Source organism: Cricetulus griseus, chromosome 2, assembly GCF_003668045.3.
Source record: "Cricetulus griseus strain 17A/GY chromosome 2, alternate assembly CriGri-PICRH-1.0, whole genome shotgun sequence".
NCBI classification, from domain to species: Eukaryota; Metazoa; Chordata; class Mammalia; order Rodentia; family Cricetidae; genus Cricetulus; species Cricetulus griseus.
Window position 1 is genome coordinate 21,292,874 of NC_048595.1, and position 22,155 is coordinate 21,315,028.

The following is a 22,155-nucleotide window of genomic DNA, read 5'->3' on the forward strand; positions in this document are numbered from 1 at the left end:
AAGGCTCTCAAAAAGTGCCACCTCTACTCTAGTACTTTCCCGTCTCCTCGTATTCCTTTCATGATGTCTTTTCTCCTGGTCCTTGCACTGGCTGTTTGGTGGTTGATCTTTCTGTGATTGGAAAGCAGGGTACTCATCTGACATGTCAAGACTAAAACCATTGAACTCTTGTCTATGGCTTCAAATGTGTAATTACCTATATCATGCCTCTGGTCTTGATAGTTCACTGTTATAGGGACCTTTTGTGGTCATGCTTCCTGTCAATAATCAATGGATCTTTGGAGAGTATACATTGTGAGGAAAAAGGAGTAGCAATGGATTGTCCAAGCCAGTGCTCCTGACGTCAAGTCAGCACATTTAGGCAAATCAGATTGAGGCGCATGGCAGGTGATACTCACCCAAAAGCTACCCTGCATGCTCTTACTGTTGACCGTTGCTGTGTCCTCTTGTCAGAGGCAGAGACACTCTGAAAACTTTGATGGACTATTTTCCCAGTCTTCTATAGCCATTTATGTGGCATGGGCTCCATAGTTTAAGAAGAAATTCAACTTCCCAACCTTTCAAAAGCCTTAAAATGATAATTTTAATCAAAAAATCCATAACCACTCCTTTTCTTAGAGTATCGAATCAGTACATACAAAGGCCTTTCTGGAAGGGGCTGTGACACCTGTGGCCTTTTTGTCAGTGTTTATGAGCTGCACAGGATAGACCACTGTATCCTACCTGGGGTGTAGAAGAAACACTTAGAGCTTAAAATGCTGTCTTTTCATACATAGAGTTGATGTAGTTTAGGGAAATGGTGCTTGTGTCCCTTGGCCTCTAACCAGGGCTGAAAATTTCAGACTACCTACCTTTAAAAGTCCCGGAATACAGATTAACTCAAGATCTGTATGTAAACACACTTTTCTCTAAATTAAAATACTATTATTTCCTTATAGCTTAAGTAGTTATTGCTAGAAGCAGTATTTAGCTGTTATAAGCTTAAAATATACTTTGTTTCCTTGTACTCAGACCTGTTCTCACACTTGTGTTGAAATCAGTTGTCTCTCATCAGTAGCCTTGTGAGCTAAGCTTCTATTGTGACACATATCCGGTTTGCATGTGGATGATGCGGCCCCCTGAAGTAACGGTGAGCACGCCCTCCTCAGAGCACCACTTGGATGCCGAAACAGTGGTTTTCCACCTTACTATTAACTTGCATGATGTTGCTTGCTTTCTGTGGCATTTGGACACATCAATCTGGACAAATTGTTAACTTCTCAAACTCGGACTCAGAGTCACTAGGGCTGTCTCATTGAGACTATATTTTGTGTTACTTTTTAGTGCTTAGTCAATGAAATTTCTAAAGATGGCTTTTGCCTATGAAATGATGGAATGGGAGGGAGAAAGAGAAAACGAAACAGTAAGACCAAGATTCTTGTTGTTCTTCAGTGTTCACTAGTATTGAGCTGTTGTCTTGACAGACATGATTATCTGATATTTACTGAAAACTGCTGTGGTACTCTGTCGTTATTGGAGTTTAAAAAAAAACTGGAAAAAGAAAGAACCAAGGACCAGGCTATATTTAAAAAAAAAAAACAAAAAACCTGGATGTATATGGTTTGTGTCACAAGTTATGTCTGTTTATAGCAAATATTTTGTAAATAAGCATATTTATTGATTCACTTGTAAGAAAAGAGGGATTGCAAAGCCACCTGAAGTACTGCAAAGCTGCTTTTCAAGGCAGAATGTGATCATCATAAGTATACCCCTTTATCTGTGAAACAGATGTAAGATTTCCTTAATGAACTAACAAATGAAACTAGCATTGGTTATGTTATTGTAAGTCTTTTTTTTAGGAATTAAAAGGAAAATAATCTTAAAATTTTATCAGCACTTTTGTAACTTTCAAATTATATTTCCTAAAATTCCAGTTTTCATCATTGTACACAACTTTTTATTAATTATTGTAAGCATCACCCTGAATTTTGTTTCCTTTTATATTGGAATTATTTCAAATCCATTAAAAGTTTAGTGTGAGCTAATGATGCTGTTTTGTGTTCTGAAGTGTAGCAAGGACGCTCAGAGATCTTTGCTAACAAAGAAGCCATTTCTTATTAGTAAAGCTGCTAAGAGGAGGATGCCAGGTCCTTGTATTGAACAACACTGACCAACATGGCTCAAAAAATAGATCTGTCATGGTTATCAGAGGACAAGCATTGGCTGTTCCAGCCCTGTATGATCTCAGGTTAATACTGTCAATATCTGTAACATGAAGCTGCAAATATCATCACTTTCTTTCCCCTGTTCTCAGTACCATGGGCTTTCGAGTTTCTGGGTATCTCTTTACCCTGGGTCAGCTTCTTAGTGTCAGATCCATAAGTAATTTGTACTAAGGATGTCTATACAGACCTGTGTTAAGTCTTGGATTTGTGCCTTGTTTTCCCATGGGTCATTTCCAGAAAGTCACTTAACTATTTGGTGTCCATGTTTCTGGCTAGTACCTTACAGACAGATCTACCTCATGGAACCTGTGGCATGTTTCAGGGAGTGATGATGGTTCTGTCCCCAGTCTTTGAGGGGCTAGGAAGATAAAATTCAAAGAAAAGGCAGACACACGTAAACCTCTTGAGATTCTTATTTCTGGAAGTAAGCAAACAGCCATGTTTATTTCTGGCTGCTTCTGGTTGATATATGACAAAGCACTTAAAACTAGTGAAGTTAAAAAATGCCTTTCCAAATTTATCCATCTCTTAATAAATTCAGATGGTATTCTTCAAAGTAGAGTGTACTTGGGAATAAGCCCAGCTTCTATATTTTAGACCCTTTTTTATTTTAAGCTGTTTGCTTATAGCTAGCATTTGTAGTATGAAGTAGATTCCATTTGCAAGTTTACAACTCTGTTTACATTGTTAGTAGAAACGTTAAGGGGACTGACTGTTGATCAAGAGTGGACTGGAGTCACCTCTGGAGCTATCCTGATGTCACCGAAGATCTTAGGGGCTTCAAAGTCACTTCTATGGATAAACCCATGGGCCACTCTATACCTTCCAGATTCAGTTGTTTTTAGAGGTTATTACCAATCAGAATGTATGTTTACATTTCACTTCGAGTCATCTCTTTAGAAAAGACAAAGCCACAGTAAACAGCTGTCTCACTGTTGTTCCACAGACCTCCACACAGCTGCCCTCCTTCCATTTACACTTTATACAGATGATAAATCTTGAACTTTACAGTATTCTCCACACAGAAACTTGACGTTTTTATTACACCCTAACTACCCACTCCCCATTATTTGTAACACCAGAACTGGGCACGGTTCCTTTTGTTCTCTGTTTTGTCTGCTTTGTGGGACTCCTTCAGCTGCCTGCTGAGCACCTCTTTGTAGCGTTACTTACAGCCATCACCGTTCATGTCTTAAAGTCCCCTTGTACTATGGCAGATAGAGAAATCCACTGGTGCTGGGATAGGAAAAGGCAGCTGGTTATAAAGGTTATAAAGGTCTGTACTTGGGGTTAGGCTAGGAGAGGACAACAGTGCCGTGATCCCCAAGGTTAAATTCAGGGGGATTTTATTTGGTAAATCAAATTCCTATCACCACAGCTCCTTATTTCCACACGTCAGAAATACAGGCTAAACATGAAATAACTTTAATAATAGTTTAAGTGTGTGCATAGATGGCAGCTTATTGAAAAGTTTTTCTTTATCTTTTGTGACTAACACCCTTAGGTGATTACGTGCCCTTTCGTTTACTATGGTTAGAATCCTCTTTGGGGTAAATAATAGATAAGTCTAAGATTAAAAAGAGGGAAGACTATAGAATCCCAGCTATCTTTTCTGGTCCCTAGATCAATAAAAGCAGTTAGCCTCTCCTTTCCTTGTCTGCTGTTTCTTTAAAGAAAAGGGGGTATTGCTCAGTTGCAGAGTGTGTGCTTAGCATTCATGAGGCCCTGATTTGGTCCCCAGGACAATGAAAAACAGAAAGAGAAGAACTGGGGAGTAGGAGGGAAAGGGAAAGAGAGAAATGAAGGGGAAAACATGAGACTTCCTGTACTCTCTGCATTGCAAGGATGCAGAAAAACAGCAATCTAAGTTTTAGGGTCTGACAAGATCTTAATTTAACCCCTCTCCCCTCCAGCATTTGACTCTTCCGTACAGTGTCATTTAGAGAATTAGAAACTAGGATTTCAGCTTGTGCTTCAGTATCTCCCAAGATAGATGATCGCGTTTTTTTTGGACAGCAGAGAGTTTATGTAAGTCACTCTTGCATTAAGCTGGGGTGTTTCTCCAAAGCTTAGTTTATCAATCTTAAATGCAGGGATTGTAAAGAGTTTCTTTGAATTGGGTGTGGTTGTGCAGAGACATTTGGGAGTCTGAGGCAGGGGAGCCAGTTGAGGCCAGACTAGATTACACAGTGAGACCTTGTTTCAAAAAAGAAAGAGAAAGACATTTCTGGCCTCTACATCAAAGTTCTTGTTAAAGTTAAAGGCAGTTCTCTTGTGGAGTTAATCTTACTCTTGACCTTTGAGGGTTGCTGTCTGGGTTAAAGGTGAAGTCCATGGTTTGCCATCTGTCACCTCTGTATCCCAGGTACCACCTTGCCTTGTAGATAACAATCAGTTTGTTAACTAAATTACTAATAGCAGATGGCAATAAATAAACTCTAACTTTTATATGGACTCTTGTGTTGAGATAAATTTGGCCAGTACTTGCAGGTAGCCAGAAAGCCTGTGCAGAGCCCAGAGGCCATGCCTTTTCTTTATTAGTCTTCTGTAGTCCCTGTTTTATTTAAAGGACCTCAAATAGGATGCCTGTATGGTAAACATTGATCTCTCTTGTTAACATCTGTGATTTGGTTTAGTTATCCTTTATCATATCTAATAATTAACTATTTTTACTCCAGAATGTATTATCAAGACTGGTATATGTGCTCGTATGTATAAACTCATCTTGGAGTATGATGTCATAAAGGGAATGTTTGTGTTTATCTGAAATACATTGCTGGTATCAATCTGATACATTTTTCTTGTGTTCTTTATGTTATAAAACCACAAAAACTATCAAATTACCATGAGTTTTGTACATTAGATTGACGAGTGGTTGGCAAGGCTTCTCTGTAAAGGGTGACAGTGAGATGCCAGGCCCTGGAGGCTGTGTGGTCTCATAGCTGCTCAGCTCTGCCACAGCATAGTGAAAGTTAAGAAAAGACAATGGGAGTCTGTGTGGTTGCATACCAGTCAGACTTTGTTGGACACTGAAGTTTCATTTCTGTGTAATTTTTATGCCACTAAATATTTCTCCTACCCATTTAAAAACAATCTATTCTTAGCTCATGGCCATATAAAAACAAAGATGGATTGGAATTTGGCCTGAGGGGACTAGTTTTTTGGATTCTCTCACAGACCAGAAAGCTGATTGGTTACTTTGGTTGTTGCTGTTGGTCTGCCTTGGAACTGTTTTGTTTATGGCTAGAAATTGGAATTGGCATCAAGGCCATCTTAACTGGAACATGAAGCACCATGACACCACGATGCCTTTGTCTTACTTGTTTTCCAAAGTGCTGTGTTGACTGTGGACTTAATTGCTAACGAACCTAACCACTTTTTTTGTTTGTTTGAGTTTAAAGGAGCTGTCTCAATTTTCTCCTGTAAAATAAAGAAATAGTAATTCCTAAATATACCTTCTCTTTAACCAGATTCTAGAATTATGTAATAAGCATGTGTCTTAGTTAGGGTTTTTATTGCTGTGAAGAGACACCATGACCATGGCAACTCTTTTTTTTTTAAACTCTTCTTCTTCCTCTTTTTTTTTTTTTTGTTTTTTGTTTTTTGTTTTTTGTTTCCTGAGACAGAGTTTCTCTGTGCTGGAACTCATTCTGTAGACCAGGCTGGCCACGAACTCATAGAGCTGGATCTCCCTCTGCCTCCTGAGTGCTGGGGTTAAAGGCATGTGCCACCAACGCTCACAACAGCTCTTATAAGGAAACATTTAATTGGTTGGTTTACAGTTCACAGGTTTAGTCCATTATCGTCATGTTGGTGTACAAGCAGACATGGTTCTGAAGAGGTAGCTGAGAGTTTGGATCCGCAGACACAGGAAGATAGTGAGAGAGACTGGGCCTGGCTTGAGTGTCTGAGACCTCAAAGCCTGCCCCCAGTGACACACTTGATCCAACAAGGCCACACCTCCTTATAGTTCTACTCCCTATGGGCCTTTGGGGACCATTTAAACCACAGCATGGCTTAAAAACATAATGAGGGGGCTAGAAAAATGGCTCAAGAGGTTAAGAGCCCTGGCTGCTCTTCCAGAGGTCCTGAGTTGGATTCCCGGCGCTCATGTTAAGCGTCTCATTCCTGTCTTTGACTCCAGCTCAGGCCCCTGCAAACACTACACACTGCTCCTACACGTACATATGCACATAATCAAAAATAAACCTTTTTTAAATGACACAATGTTCCATTGAGCACGTTGTGCACTTCTGTGTTTCAGACAGTTGCATAAATTTAAGATTGGTCGTTGAAGAGACACATATGCTTTTCTAATTATTATTGTCAAAATGAAAGACTTTTTGGTGAGAAGCCCCTGATTTGGAGTCTACTAAGGGCAGTGGTTTGTTGGTAAGTTAGCAGGAAATGTCCTTTGGACAGTGTTTTTGCTCCCTGTGTTTTGGCCTATGTAACTGCTTGTTGGGAGTGTTTCTTTTTTTTTTTAAGATTTATTTATTATGTATACAGTGTTCTGCCTACATGTATGCCTGCAGGTCAGAAGGGGGCTGTAGATGTCATTACAGATGATTGTGAGTCACCATGTGGTTGCTGGGAATTGAACTCAGGACCTCTGGAAGGGCAGGCAGTGCTCTTATCCTCTGAGCCATCTCTCCAGCCCCGGGAGTGTTTCTTAATAAACCCCAAACCCATTTTCCTTTCGGTTTCCTTGTCCAGGACCCTTTGGCTTTCATACTTCCTTAGATAATTTGTTTATCCATTAGCAGTTCAGCATGGCATTAAACCTGAAGCAACCTGCTACAGAATTTCTCTTTGGGGACATTTTCTTTGATGTTTTTCTCATATTAATTGCTTAGTTACTGTGAGATTTATGATGACTAGTTCTCACTGCAAGTCAGCTTCTGGTTGCTTGTAATTGTTACGGAAGTTAGAACTGGCAATATTGGACACAGGCAGACTCAAAAGAGATGGGAGGGAGGGGAGCGTGTGCTTCAGCTAATCGGCTAGTGATGCCTGCCTAGAAAATACTGTTAGCACCCAGTGATTGCCTTTTGCTTCGTCCTGATACAAAGGCATCTATTTGCATGTGTTCAGTCCTCAAAATATTGTTCTAAATCACTTTGTTTTCATCTGACTTATTTGTGTCAAGTTTTAAAAATAATTTTTCTAGCCAATTTAACCCATCACAGCAACGTGCAGTTGTCACATTCTATTATGCTGATTTGCTTTAAAGAGCACTGAATAAATTAGTAGTTATTAACCACCCAGTATTGCCACTCTGATCAGACTGAAGATTGAAGAGCAGAGTGGGTGTGAATATGTGGGTGTGAAGAGAGCTTATTCCTACAATATGGAATTAAGAGGCATTGTCACTTCTTTTACTTCACCTTGGGTAAACCCTCTCTTAGTGTCACAGCTCTGGGTTTTATTGTGTTTTTCTGTTGATGACTTAGAGCACCAAACAGTCCACACTTTGACGTGGTCTGCTTACCCACTCAAGGTAGAATATATAAATATGCCGTTCTGTCTAAGTAACAGAGAAAGTGCTGTTGTGTTTCTCTAAGCCATATTCCTTTCGGGATTTGTTGAAAATGTTAGCACAGAAAGCCATTTTCATTACTCTGGGGTTTTTTTTTTCATGGAGAGCAGGTACAGCTCGCTAGTTTCTAAAAATAATTTTGTATTGCATTTAGTTCTACAGAATCAAGATGCTGTTTCTAGACATCAAGTTGGGGTATAATTTTTAAGGGTTTATTAAGACTTTAATCAAGTAGGAGTGGCGGTGCACACAGCGGTACTCCCAGCACTTGGGAGACAGAAGAGCAGGAGGATCGGCAGTCTCAGGTCAGCTCTGTCTACACAATGAGGCCAAGGCCCATGGAGCCCTGGCTCTTAAAAGAAAACAAGAGAGAGACTTTAATAAGTTTTGGAAATGAGGTTTCTGTGGAAGTTTTGCTAACAAATTTAATGTTGTTCCGTCGTAAATGACTGGAATTTCTGTGCTGGTTTCTGGCTCTTTCCTCTCCTCCTCCATCGGTCTACCCTGACCCTTCACGGTGTAATGAAATAAAACTGACCACCCAAGGCTTCTGTTTTCTCAGCCACGTTCTGCATAACCTTTAACGTTTGCTTAAGCACCCCGACTTCTGCAGATCTGCTCAGGTGTGAGACTCTCATGTGATCTGTGGAGTCCTTGAGGGTGAGTGCAGTGCAAAGGCAAAATTTTCTATTAGCTAATAGTTAAAATTTTGCATCAGGCATGGGTTTTGGAGCTGTTTGCTGTAAAAAATAAAAAAAAGCCACCTATTTGGGGATAATCTAATAACAGTACCATTTAGAAAATCATAAAAACTACACTTGGGGAGGCAGAGGCTAGCTCAGAGCCATGCCTAGCATGTTCGAGGTCAAAACTGTTTGAAGCCAAAACTAAAGGATTATTGTTACTGGCAAGCCTCACTGCCTTCATTGGAAAATAAAGGCCATGTTGTGTGTCCTCAAACTGAAAACAACTTTATCAAGTCTACTAAAATAGCAGTATGGGAAACTCACCGATGAAGCAAATCAGCTCTTTTACCCACATAGAAGCTTTATATAACAGAGACAGCAGTTACTCTTGAACATGACTGGGTCTTACTGGGACTCCAGTGAGCACTAGAGTTACTTACAGCATACAAATCACATGGGGAAGATATGACCAAGAGAGAAATGGTGATGAGGACAAGTGCACTGTATGGAAATGACTGAAGGACTTTATCTCCTTCCAGGCACTTGCAACTCTGTTGTTAGTTTATCCCCATCTGCAGGGTCCGTGATTCTGATGCCGTGAAAGCTGCTAGTGGCCTGAGTTTTAATGTGCTGGAAGCTATTGTTTACCAGCTTTTGTGGGTGGGGACCAGGGATGTTTTTCTTTTCTGTAATTTTTGTTCTTTTTTCGTTTGTTTCCTTTTTTGGCTGAAGAATGGGCTACTGCTGCTTGCCTTGTCATCTTCATGTGCTGTTTACACATGGGTTTCAGCAAAGAAGCCGTTGCCACATCTGATTTATCTTTTATTGCAAGTGCCCATTTAAAAGTGATTTTGAAAGTGAATGCTGTTGCTTTGTCAATTACCAGGTTGATGTTCCTGCTGGTTATTATACAATCAAGGCAAACACTGATATTTATAGTTTCTCAAAATAGGAACAAGATTATAAATATTTATCATATTAATATATAGTGTCATATGTTGTATGTTTTAAGCCTTTTTCTGCGGCAGTTAAAGGCACTCTTCTCTGAGACATGAAGTCTTGCTGTGTTTTGTTGAAAGAGAAGAATGTAGAAAGAGCACTTGCAGTTAACTGATGTCATCAGGGTTGGAGTCTACATTTTTGCATGTTACAGACCATCTGGGAATATTACATTGTTGATGATATATGTGACTATAATATTTATTGTTTACTTTAGTTAAGGACCAGGAACTGAACTCTTCTGCTGGGTGTCTTCCTACTGTGCTTAGCACGATAACCTCGATTCCTGCTGATTCTGTGGCCTTTGCAGTACAGTGCATTTCTTATTGGGTTTGCAAATCAAGGGTAATGTGCTCTTGGGGGTATTGTGTCTGTGTGAACCTTCTACCTCCAATCCTACTGTCACCTCTGTCACTCCTCATTCTTATCAAAACTTGTCTTTTTAGGCCTGGGGAGATGGCTCAGTGGGTGAAATGCTTGCTGCACAAGCTTGGGACCTGAGTTTGGTTTCTCAGTGCCCACATAAAAAGCTGTGCATGGCAGTGTGCACTTGTGGCCCTGGTGCTTTTGGGTTGGCAGAAAAAGGAAGGTGCTACAACAGCCAGCTCTAGGTTCAATGAGAGACCATGCCTCTAAAGATAAGATGGAGAGTGATTGAGCAGACACTTAAAAGTCAGCCTTTGGACTCTGTGTGCACACACAGGTCACTGTACCCGACTTAAAGTCTGCCTTTGGACTCCGTGTGCACAGACAGGTCACTGTACCTGCACATGCACATATACACACAAAATTTTAAATTAGTTTAAAAAGTCTAACAAATCCCTTTTTTCTTAACGTAGAGAAACACTGATTGATACCAGTGTATTATGACAACTTTCCTTGAGATATTTGTGTTTCAGCAGGCCACATCTCATGGCAGACAATATTACAGGGTTGCTTGTACCATTAAGTAGGTACTAAAAAGCCAGCTTTAAGTCTTTTTTTTTTTTTTTTAACAAACTACAAAACAAAATGAAAGCCTTTGGTGGTTTTCTAATAAACACGGTGGTCTTGGTTACAAAGTGCTAAATCCAAGGCATTCTTGGGGGATATTTAACTTCAAAAAGCAAATGTTTGGGTAATTACAATATGGACAGATATGCTTTGAGGCTTAGAAACAGCAATGAGCTAATTATACTTTTAAGTAGTGATAGATTTTGTGACTAATCAGTGTTATCCTTCTTAATATTGAATACTTATATAGAAAGTAATCTTTTAAAATAGCCTATTGGGCTGGGGAGATTGCGCAGTGAATAGAGTGCCTGCCTGTAAGTGTGAGGCTTGAATCCTCGAGTAATTTACCCACAGAGATAGCCGGCGTGGTGGGAGCATCAGCAACCCCGGTGCTCCTACAAGACTGGAAGAGACAGGAGACTCTCCAGAAGCATCTGAGGCAGCTGGACTGGCATACAGAACTCAAAAAGACCCTGTCTCAAATGGCATCTGAGGTTGTTCTCTGACAGCCCACCCCCCAACACACATCATGTGAAATGCATGCCATGTCATGCATGTGCACTCACACAGGCATGTACCCACACATACATATACTGTATATACACATAAACACTCAAAACAGCCTGTCCAATGTTTGTCAAAGTCTTGGTTCAGGAATATTTTTAAAATTAAGTGTAGTGTGCCTATTTCAATTCTTCTATCAGAGACTTTTCAAGATTCTAACTGATGATGTTCTCTAGTAGCTCAGTGGTAGATCATTTACCTATTATGTGCAAAGACCCAGGTTTGATGCCCAGTACTATATGTGTGCAGGTGCACACACCCTGCTGAAGACCTGATTGAGAACTTGTGACAGAGGGTGAAAAGATGAGCTACCTCCATTAAATCCATAATATTGCCACACTTTAGATGCTCACGGAGAACCTGCCTCCATGTAGGGACCAGATGTCTGTACTGCTCTGCTTCATGCATATTTGTGCATATTTGGTTTTTCGAGACAGAGTTTCTCCATGTAGCACTGGCTCTCCTGGAACTTGCACTTGCTCTGTAGACCAGGCTCACCTTGACTTACAAAGATCTGCCTGCCTCTGCCTCCCAAGTGCTGGGATTAAAGGCGTGTGCCACCACCGCCCAGCAATATTTTATATTTCTAATTGCTATCATGGCTTTGGGCTTTGTTCTTTTCCCTCCAAACTGTGGATCAAACCCTGGGTTTTGGTGTATGGTAGGCAAGTGCTCTGCCACTGACTTATAACCTGAGCCATTGATGTGACTTTGACAGGCGAGTCATAATTTCTGTTGCATGTCTTCACTGTTTCAGAGGCAGATTTCTTTTTAAAAAAATTATTTTTATTTTATGCACATTGGTGTTTTGCCATGGGTATTGGGTCCCCTTGAATTGGAGTTACAGACAGCTGTGAGCTGTCATGTAGTGGCTGGGAATTGATCCTAGGTCCTCTGGAAGAGCAGCCAGTGCTCCTAACTGCTGAGCCATCTCTCCAGCCCCCAAGAGACAGATTTCTAATGTAAAAATTTACTAAGGAATCAAATCAAGTAAGTCAGATTTGAAATTTACATTCCTAAGAATATCCCTGCCATGTCTGTTACAATAAACAAAATATGAGCAGTAACTTAAATTTTAGCAATTTCTTTTCTATATTAACTATTCCATCATCATTGATTTGAAATTATTATTATTAGTGTGTTGTGTGTGGTCATGCACATGTCAGAGGACAGCTCTGTGGGGTCGCTTTTTCACCGTACACATGTTCTAAAGTTCTCTGGGGTTGGTTTGCTGACCTCCTTCCTTTCTACCCCTTGTTTTGAAAAAACTATGAAGCTGGCATAGAACTATAGCCCAGGCTGGTCTTGAACTCGTGACCCTCCTCTCTCATGTTCCCAAGTGCTAGGATTACAGTCACGAGCCCCACATTGGCTGAAAACAGTCATTTTTTTTTAAGTGTATGAGGACTGAAACAGCACATTGTCAAGAGGTTAGTCTTCAAAGTGAGCACTTTTGCTGCTTTTCCTCATTTTGGCAGCTGGTGGGGGCCTGAGGTGGAGGCTTGAGGGTGACTCTGAAATAGACTGACTTCCAAGTGCTGCTCTGATCTTCACTTGTTTCTCTTCTGCCACCCAGAGTTTTGCTATAGAGAATGAAAATGAGATGGTGCCAGGCATATTCTTCATCTGAGGTTGGTGCTGGATCTCTATCACAGCCCGTCAACTCAAAGGCAACACTGACCTTCACCAAGTAATAAACACTGGGAAAATTACTACCTCAAGTTCTCAGGAAAACCCACTTAAGTAGCAAAATCTTAGAAAAGGTTTTTCAAAACGTGTTGCTGGTGTTTGGGTTTTTTTGTTTTGTTTTGTTTTTCTTTTCCCTGAGACAAAGTTTCTCTTGTGTAACCCTGGCTGTCCTGGAACTCACTCTGTAGACCAGACTGGTTTTGAACTCACAGATATCCTCCTGCCTCTGCCTCTCAAGTGCTGGGATTAAAGGTGTGTACCACCACCTCCCAGCTTAAAATGTGGTTTTTGTTTTATTTTGTTTTGCTGTGTGTATGTGTGTGTGTGTGTGTGAGTGAGTGTGTGTATGTGATCTCTCTCTTTTTTTTTGGGGGGGGGAGGTTTTTGAGACAGGGTTTCTCTGTGGCTTTGGAGGCTGTCCTGGAACTAGCTCTTATAGACCAGGCTAGTCTTGAACTCACAGAGATCCACCTGCCTCTGCCTCCGGAGTGCTGGGATTAAAGGCGTGTGCCACCACTGCCTGGTGTGATCTCTTATTTTAGACTTTTAAGCATAACTGTGGTTGTTTTCATAGTCTCTTAACCTGAAAAGAAAAGATTAGATTAGATTTAATGGGTAGCAGCAGATACCTAACTCTTATAGCATGATCTCAGTGCTACCTGAGATGTACAAATCAAAGACAGGGTGATTCATAATTTAGTAAGGTGCACACACACACACACACACACACACACACACACACACACGCACACACGCACACGCGCACACGCATACACACACACACATGCAGGCATGCACGCATACAACACACATGCACACATGCACACACACACACATGCACACACATGCACACGCACATGCACACACACACTATTTGAAGATTTAGCAATACAATCCTATTGAACAGGTAGAAAGCCTTTAGGGAAAAAAAATCTGTTTTCTTCCACAAACTATATTAAATTCTCATACTAAGCATGCCCCATGACTTTTTCGTGGGTGGGGAGAGTTTACATTTTTGAGATAGGGTCGCATGTATCCCAGGACCTCAAACTCAATATAAAACCAAGTATGGCCTTAAATACCTGATCTCCTGGTTCTGCTTCAGGAGCTATTAGCTTTTTTAATGAGATAGAACCTTCAAGTGATGTTCCATTTCAACTAAGAAGGGTCTCTCACTGGTTTGAAAATTACCAAGTAGGCTAGGCTGATTGGACTGCAAGCTCCCGGGGATTCACCTGCTCTGCCTCCCCAGTGCTTGGTTTGCAATCATGGATCACCATGCCCAGCATTTTTTCATGTGAATTTGGGGGTGTAGAACTGAGGCCCTCATGTCTGTAAGGCAAGCATTTAAACAGCTGCCTTGCTTAGTTATTTTTTTATTTTTTTTTTTTCTTGAGACTGGGTCTCATTATATAGTTCTTGATGGCCTAGAATTCACTGTGTAGACCAGGCTGGTCTTGACTCACTGAGACTTGTCTTCTGTGCCGAGTGCTAGGATTAGAGGTGTGCACTTGGCCCTTATCATGTGCTTGAAGCTAACTGGATATTGCCACAGTGCCTTGTATGGGTATCTGGTCTATTACTGTAGCCTGCTTCTTCCTATGAATCTTCCAGGAGTCACAGATGAGCAACAGCTGGCCCAACAAACACCTCAGAGTCACAGAAAGCCTCAATTTTGCCTTTCACTATGGATGGTTCAGACACAGCCATATGTCAAATCATATTTCTGGCAAGATCTCCTCATAGTTTCTAGGCTAATTTGGTTTCATGCAGTTGTGGAGTATTATATAATACAGTGGCCTGTGCTGATGGTAATGGCCAAAGGCAGCTACACTGTCAGTTAAGATTCTTCACTGACATCAGATGCCAGATTATGGGTTTCTCTTGTCATGAGACTTTATATCCCGTGGCCAGTCTTATCTTTTCAAATGTCTTATGTTTAAAAATGTAATGTCAGCCACTAAAATGGATTCTTCTGTGGGTTCTTTGGACTGTTGTGATGGCCATTCTTTTGAGTATAGTCAGACATAGATAGGTGTTGGTCCTACTCAGAATGCCACCTAGGGCTGTGGGAAGAATCAGGGCCTCAGAACCAGGACAGAGTTGAATCTAAACCCTTGCTCTAACCTGCTTAAGCTCTCCCTCCCTTCACTTTTAAGGTAAGGGTAATGATTACCTCAAAGAGAGATGGTAAAGAATTAAGTGAGGAACCAGAGAGGCGGTCTGGACAGTACAGTACTTGCTGTGTAAGCATGAGGACCTAAGTTGTAAAAATGCTAGGTGTGGTGGCACCTGCATAAAATCCCAGCACTAGAGTGGTGGGAACGGGGTCCCTGGGCTTGCTGACAGCCAGCCCGCCTGATCAGCAAGCTCCACACCAGTCTCTTTGTCTCTTAACAACCAGCTGGAGCTTGAGAGAAGCTTGTAAATGTGAAAACAGAAATAGTTAGATAGAGCAAGTATTACTGAATGGAAATGGTTTGGGCTAATAAGGTGGGCTTCAGGAATAAAGAAGCTTTCTGCCAAGCCTGACTACTACTAACAACAAATGCATACAAGGTACTCTGGGTATTTACTGTTGACATTGCTTCACTACAGCTTCAACCTTTGATCTCTTCTTTATTTGCTTCAATTTTACTCAGCAGTACACAACTGATAGTCAAGAGGCCAGCCTAAAGATGGCTCAGCAACTAAATGCCTTGTGCCAAGCCCAAGTTTAGTTCCCAGGACCAGAGTGGAGAGAAAGAGCCATCACCCCTGCCCAGGGGCATATAAAACAAAACAAAAAATCAAAAAGAGGTGCTAGCCTAAGCAGCGATTAATTAACAAATAACTTCTTGATGACAGACCGTCACTTATCGTTTCTGTAGACTGACACAAATTGGCCTGCCAGGCATGGTGTTGCATGCCTATAATCCCAACACTTGGGAGGATTAACCACTAATTCATGGCCAGCAAGGAGGACAGAGTGATGCTGTTTAAAAACAAACAAACAAACAACAACAACAAAGTTGACCATTGTTCAGTTGTCATAATTACCCAGCCTTCCATTTAGGGAAATTATGTGGAGAAGTTTTGCTGACCTCCGCATGAGAATGGACTTCCCAGGGATGGGGCCAGTGAACAGCTTGAGAAGGCCCATTTGTGAGCTACTTTTGGTCAACTCTTTAGGGGCAAAATAAAACCCAAAACCTTGTGAGATAAGGATGCTAGAAAGTAGTCCAGTGTGCTCATAGCAACAACAAATTTGTTCTGTGTCCTCTACACCTAGCACATTGTAGCTGCCCTGCTGTTTGGTTGAATTATGTGAAGTGGATTGGTACCTTAGAATTGCAAAGTGTTTTCATAGATGTTATTGTATTTGATCCGAAGACCTCTACAAGCCCAGCTAAATGTTAGCCTCATTTTAAATATGAGGAAATTCCTATGCTATTAGCCAAAATATTTTGTGTCTGATCTATAGACAGCTAAATTCTCCAGCCTGTCAGTTCTCTTGCATGCCCTATATAATACTTATAATCAACTAATGAAAGATGTCCTCATCTGATTCAGCATGTACTTGTTCCAGATGCTCTTCATTTGCCCATTTGAAGACGGCTCAGGAATGAAGTGGATGCAGAATCCAGGGCCTTAAAGGGCATTAGTTTATATTCATCACAACATGGGCTGGTGTACGGGAGAAAAAAAGTACAGTGATTTTTAAATTAGATAGATAGATGGTAGATAGGTAGGTGAACGATTGGTTGACACTGGATATTGATAACTAGCAGTTGATATTGATTGCTATTGATGAATAGCAGTTCTTTTGACCATCTTTGGAGCTAAGGGTTTGGTGATAATAGCATTAATATGTTTGAGACCTCTTAAAAATCATTGCTGATTCTCAGAGTTTCACTTTTATTTTCCCACTTACTCATAATTTCGCTTTTGTGTGTGTTCATTCATTTGTAGAGTGTAAATGGCATTCGTACAGAGGAGGTGGCTATCCTGACAAAAGGGCCATCCACCTACCCTGCCTCTGAATGGGAGTGCCCCAAGCAGGCAGTAGCTCCTAGTCAGAGCCTGATGACCATCCCACCGGCGTCTCCACAGAGCTTTGGTTCTGGCTCCCTCTCCGTACACAGCAAGGAGGCAGAAGAGAAGGAGCAGGGGGCAGCTGGCTATCTTGATGTTAATGAGATGCCAACAGGCCCACCTGGGGAATGTTTAGGAGTGGAGGAACAGGCCAGTACCCTAAGTTTCTCAGTAACTCCAGCTTCCTGCCAGCTGCAACATGGTGGGGAAAAGGCAGACAGTAGTGAAGAACCAGCAGAGACCCCTGAGACCCTGAGCGGATCCTTTCTTGACCCTCGCGTGGGTAACCAGCTCCCCACCCTCATTCGAAGTTTCCAGGTAGTAACTGATCTGACAATGCAGGACTAATGTCACTTTGGGAGAGGGCCAGAATCTGGTCTATGGAGGAAGTGGTGGTGGTGGTGGTAAAGGGTGTGGCCTCTGCTGGTCTCGGCATCACAGCTAAAAGTGAATGGAGCCTTGGATGCTGTAAAGAACTCAGTCAGAGGAACTAACTGGGACTAGACATGTTTTCTCTTCTGATGACTTAACAAAACTCTCAGGAGTAAACTCTAGCTATTTACCTTCGTGGAGCTGGTGTAAGTATGCTCCTCTTTCCTTTCTCAAGGACGAGCTATGGCAAGAGATGAATTTCAGAGACTCCTGTGGGGAGGAGGCTTCAGGGCTCTGAGACCATGCTCAGAAATTTCCCAGTGCCCCTCACTAACATTTGATTTTTGAATGAAGATTTATACTGCTAGACTGTGCAACCCACCACTCCCACTGCCCCCCCCCCCCGGGGGATTCCGTGATCTAGGCACTAACTTCTGCACTAAGGTGAATGGCCACTTAACCTATCACAATCAAATGGTAGTTTTAGGGTGATTGATATCTTGGGAAAGGTAAACAGATAAGCAAGAAGGCCTGTGTCTTTCCACTAATGTTCATTCTTTGGGAATCCTGAATTAATCACCAGGTGGTGGGAGAACAGATTTTTTTTTTCTTTCTGGTTTTCCAAATACTATTTCTTCTCAGTGAATCCAAAGTGAATGTCTGACATTGATTTGAAAGAAGTTAATGAATTCCAAGGAAATGCATTCCAGGGCCTCTGCTGCTTCGTGCACCTTTGTACTTAGAGGGAAAGTGTGCCTGGTTTTCTTAATTATGATGCACACTCACAAGGACGAATGAAAGTGATTTCTATTTGGCAGATAATTTTATATTCAAATTCTGAAGGTCAGTCTAAAGTATTTTATATCACTGATCATAAACTGTCTGGTGTTATAATTTTCCATTAAGCTTATGAAAGTAATTACAGTAATGCCACTTTTTAATACCCTTCTCAAGATGCAACACCTTGTCAAGGCTTCTTGGGAATCATGTCTTTGGAGAGTGACTCCAACCTTTGCTTGACTCAAGCTAACGCTTTGATCAGATCAGTGTCAGAGGTTCAGTTCTCCACAGCCTGCAGGAAGGTTTGGCCAACTCTGTTTCTTTACTGTCCACAGCCTCCTCTAGTAAAGACTCAGACTGTCACCATCTCAGATACTGCCAATGCTGTGAAAAGTGAAATCCCAACCAAAGATGTCCCTATTGTCCACACTGAAACCAAGACCATCACCTACGAGGCTGCCCAGGTAAGATGCTGATGCTCCAGAACAAAGACACACAGAAGATAGTAAATCAATGGTTTCTTCCTTCGGGTTCTAGTCACTTACTGTGAGTAACACCAGGCTTTCTGGGATAGTTCTTTGATGATCACTGACTCAGGTAAGGGTGTCCCTTTGAGCAGGGCTGAAGGCTGGGAATTCGGGCAGCTCAGTTGATAAGTGTACTCACCTTGCCTGAAGACCTGGGTTCAGTCCCTGAACCACAGAAAACCAGGTCTGCCTTGGGCTGGGAAGACAGTTCCCTTGGGAAAGCACCACCTCCTGAGCACAAGGACCTGACTTTAGACCCTAGGTTCTTCAGACAGAAGCTGGAGGGCTCAAATACCGTTGTCCTCTGACCTCTGCACAATTGCAACTGTACCTGTATGTGTGCATACACAAACACAGAAGCTAAATTAAAACTGGGTATGTCTGGTACACACCTGTGATGCCAGCACTTTGGATTTAAAAACAGAAGGATCAGGAGTTTAGGGTCATTTGAAGTTATATAAGTATGAGGCTAGCCTGGGCTACATGAGACCCTTTCTCAAAATAATTTATCTTAAAGAGGAAATAAATGCAAACTGTCAAGACTGAGGGTTTAACTCAGTGGAAGAACATTGTACTTGACTTGTGTGCAATCCCAGTTCACTCCCCAACACTAAAGAGCAAGTGAAATTACCATAGGTCTGGTGTCCATCCACCCTAGTCATTTGGGAAAGTTATTTCCAGTGTGATGAAGAGCATGGGCTTTGAGGCAGATAACCCTGAGCACCAGTTCTGCGCCTCTGTTTCCTAACTTGGGAGTCATTAAGCCTTGAGCAGCCCTGCCCGAGATGTTAGTATCGATGTCATAGTATTATTGAGAGGATTCAAAAGTTTTAAAATCTTTTACTTCCTAATTTCAGGGAAACCTTTATCATTTTTGGCAATTTGATTGTGCTAGAGTTGCATTCTGTTGGATTCTCTCTCTTTAATTAGTCACGGAAAGCAAAAAGTTAATCCTCTACAACATGTTTATTGAGCTTTTATGTATTAAATCAAAGTGGTGTAAGGGAAGACAGTCCCCACCCTCTATAGGGAACATTCTAGTAAGGAGACAAGGGTTGGAAATAAGTGAGACACAGCCAGACACAGTGGCCCACTGGTGGAGTCCCTACACTTGAACTGGAAGCTCCCCAGCCCCCAGCCTACCCTGAAAGACTATGGCTGGAAAAATTAACAACAACCAGAAATGAAAATGGAGGGGGAAACCCACATAAACAAATATCAGACACTAGAAAGTTCTATACAGAAACTCAAATGGTGTAAACAGATAATTCAAGGAACTGGGGTGTAGCTCATTGGTAGAGCACAGTGCAAAGGGGCAGCGTGCAGTTCTGGCTGGACCCTGAAGATCTTCTCAGTCGGTCTTCCCATTCCCATGAGCTGGATGATGTTTCACCCTTAGGGAGCTTGGAGGGTAAAGCAGGTAGCTACTTAGGGATAACCTCAGACAAATCCCCAGCCTGTCAATTCCCTGGCTCTCACCTGGGGATAGGACGACCTGCTGCTGCGAGATTTGGAGGAAGTTTAGGTGAGAAGGTGCCTGCCAAGTGCCGGCATCGCCACAGATGTTCAGTCAGTGTCTGTATCTCTGTGACCTAGAGTGGAATTTAATTTGCTGAGTGACAAGTTGCTTTATGTTTTCATAAAGTAGCATCATTAAAACAATGGCCCTTTAAAGATGACTCCTAAAGCTGTGTGTTGACTGTATTAAAGCAGGGACAGGCCTGAAGACAAGATTATGTCGAGGGCAGATCTGGGGAGATGATTATAAGAACAGCAGTAAGTGTGGCCTTAGGAAATGAGAAGAGAAAGGGCTGTCAGTCAAAAGAGACAGAAAAAAACTATCAAAAAACTATCTTGGCAGGGGAGAGCACTGAAGAGGAAGGAAAGAAAAATTGCTTCATGATTGTACATACCATTAGCCTGAGGAAGAGAAAGGGAATGATTTGCATATGCAAAGGAACGAATCTTTTAAACTGTGACCACCATGGAAACAACCTAAATGGCCTTCAATGGGGGCATTGGTTAAATAAACTATGGAGCACCCTATTGAGGTACTCTCTGTGGCTCTTGGTGGGGACTAGTCTACATGAAATATGTGAATGAGCAGTATAGCCAAATGTGGGAATCCTATATTTTGTTTGTGGGTGGTAAGGGGAGCATGTATATAGCCATGTATATGAGAGCTATGTGTGATATAGCCTTGGGTAGCAATACATTCTCTCTGGATAGATACTTAAAAATAAGGGTCTGAGCTGGGCAGTGGTGGTGCACACCTTTAGTCCCAGCACTTGGGAGGCAGAGGCAGGTGGTCTCTGTGAGTTTGAATTTGAGACCAGCCTGGTCTACAAGAGCGAGTTCCGGGAAAGACTCCAAAGCCACAGAGAAACCCTGTCTCAAAAAAAAAAAAAAAAGTCTGAGGAGACAGCATAGTTGGCAGAGTGCTTGCTGTACAAGTATAAGAGATGAAGACAGGAGGGTCAGAAATACATTCATACTTTCATATTCTTTCTCTTGCTCCCCCTCCCCACTCTCTCTCTCTCTCTCTCTACACACACACACACACACACACACAGAAAGAGAGCGCTTCCCAAGAATTTTAGTTGGGGTTTCTATTGCTGTAAAGAGACACCGTGACTATGGACTATGGCAACTCTTATAAAGGAAAACATTTAGTTGTGGTGTCGACTTACAGTTTCAGAGGTTCAGTCCATTATCATGGCGGGGAGCATGGCAGCCTGCAGGCAGACATGGTGCTGGAGAAGGAGCTGCTACATGTTGATATGAAGACAACAGGAAGTTGACTGAATGTCACACTGAGCAAAGCTTGAGAAAAAGAGACCTCAAAGCCTGCTTGCACAGTGACACACTTCCTCCAACAAGGCCACACCTACTAATAGTGCCACTCCCTTTGGGGGCCATTTTCTTTCAAACCACTGCACCAAGTAATGTAGACTGTGGCCACCTCATCAGCCTCCTGAGTGCTCATATTACAGTCAAGGGCCACAACACCAAGCTTACTGGTGTTGCTATCTACTATTTTCCTACAGGTGGGCTTCCACACCCACTCAGCACTTACTGGGTTCTGGGCATAAGAACCTGCTTCTTAAGCTTCACGGCAAATGCCTTACCTGCTGAGTTTTCTCCCAGGCCCCTACGTCACAATTTTTTATCACTTCACTTTTTGATGGACAGCTGAGCTCTTTCCAGTGTTGGGCAAACTGGACTAGAACTGCTGTGAACTTTCACAAGCCTGTCTCCATGGATGTGTTACTTGAATAAACACCTAAGGATGGAATTCCTGGATAAGCAGATGTGTATAGGTAACTGTCAGTGCCATGGTGCCTTTAAGGAAGCATTGGTAAGAGGGTGAGGGCAATAAATGCAAGTGGACAGCCATGATAGTGCCTCTGTCTTCCACCTTCAGGGACAAAGAACAGAGTGCGGGGTGGTCAGCAGGTGGAAACGGTCACAGGGTTAGCTCTGAGATTGGGGTCAGTCTCCCTGTCTGGAAATTTTATAGCCTTTGGTTGTTTTCGAGACAGCGTCTCACTATGCAGTCCTCGTTCACAGAGACCCCCTGCCTCTGCCTGGGATTAAAGGTGTGCACCACCACTGCCAACCCCTCAAAGCCATTTACAAAACACTTCCACCTGTGTAATTTCTTTCCATCTTGACAATGCTTTGTGTGGGTGGTGCCACCTTCTAGAAATGATGTGAGTGATGGCGCC

General features: G+C 42.1%; 1 protein-coding gene across 17 annotated transcripts in view; it reads left to right on the forward strand.

The window, feature by feature from the left end:
* The window catches only part of Epb41 (erythrocyte membrane protein band 4.1), a 134,670-nt gene that overhangs the window by 103,483 nt on the left and 9,032 nt on the right, over nt 1–22,155 (forward strand). For 7 of the 17 annotated variants that reach the window (XM_035439566.1, XM_035439568.1, XM_035439567.1 and 4 more), the window contains one exon: nt 18,236–18,364. In XM_035439566.1, the coding sequence (XP_035295457.1) occupies nt 18,236–18,364 (129 nt within the window). Of the gene's footprint in view, nt 1–16,625; nt 17,067–18,235; nt 18,365–22,155 lie in introns of all 17 variants that reach the window. The other 10 variants (XM_027399475.2, XM_027399474.2, XM_035439560.1 and 7 more) reach the window with 2 other exon arrangements.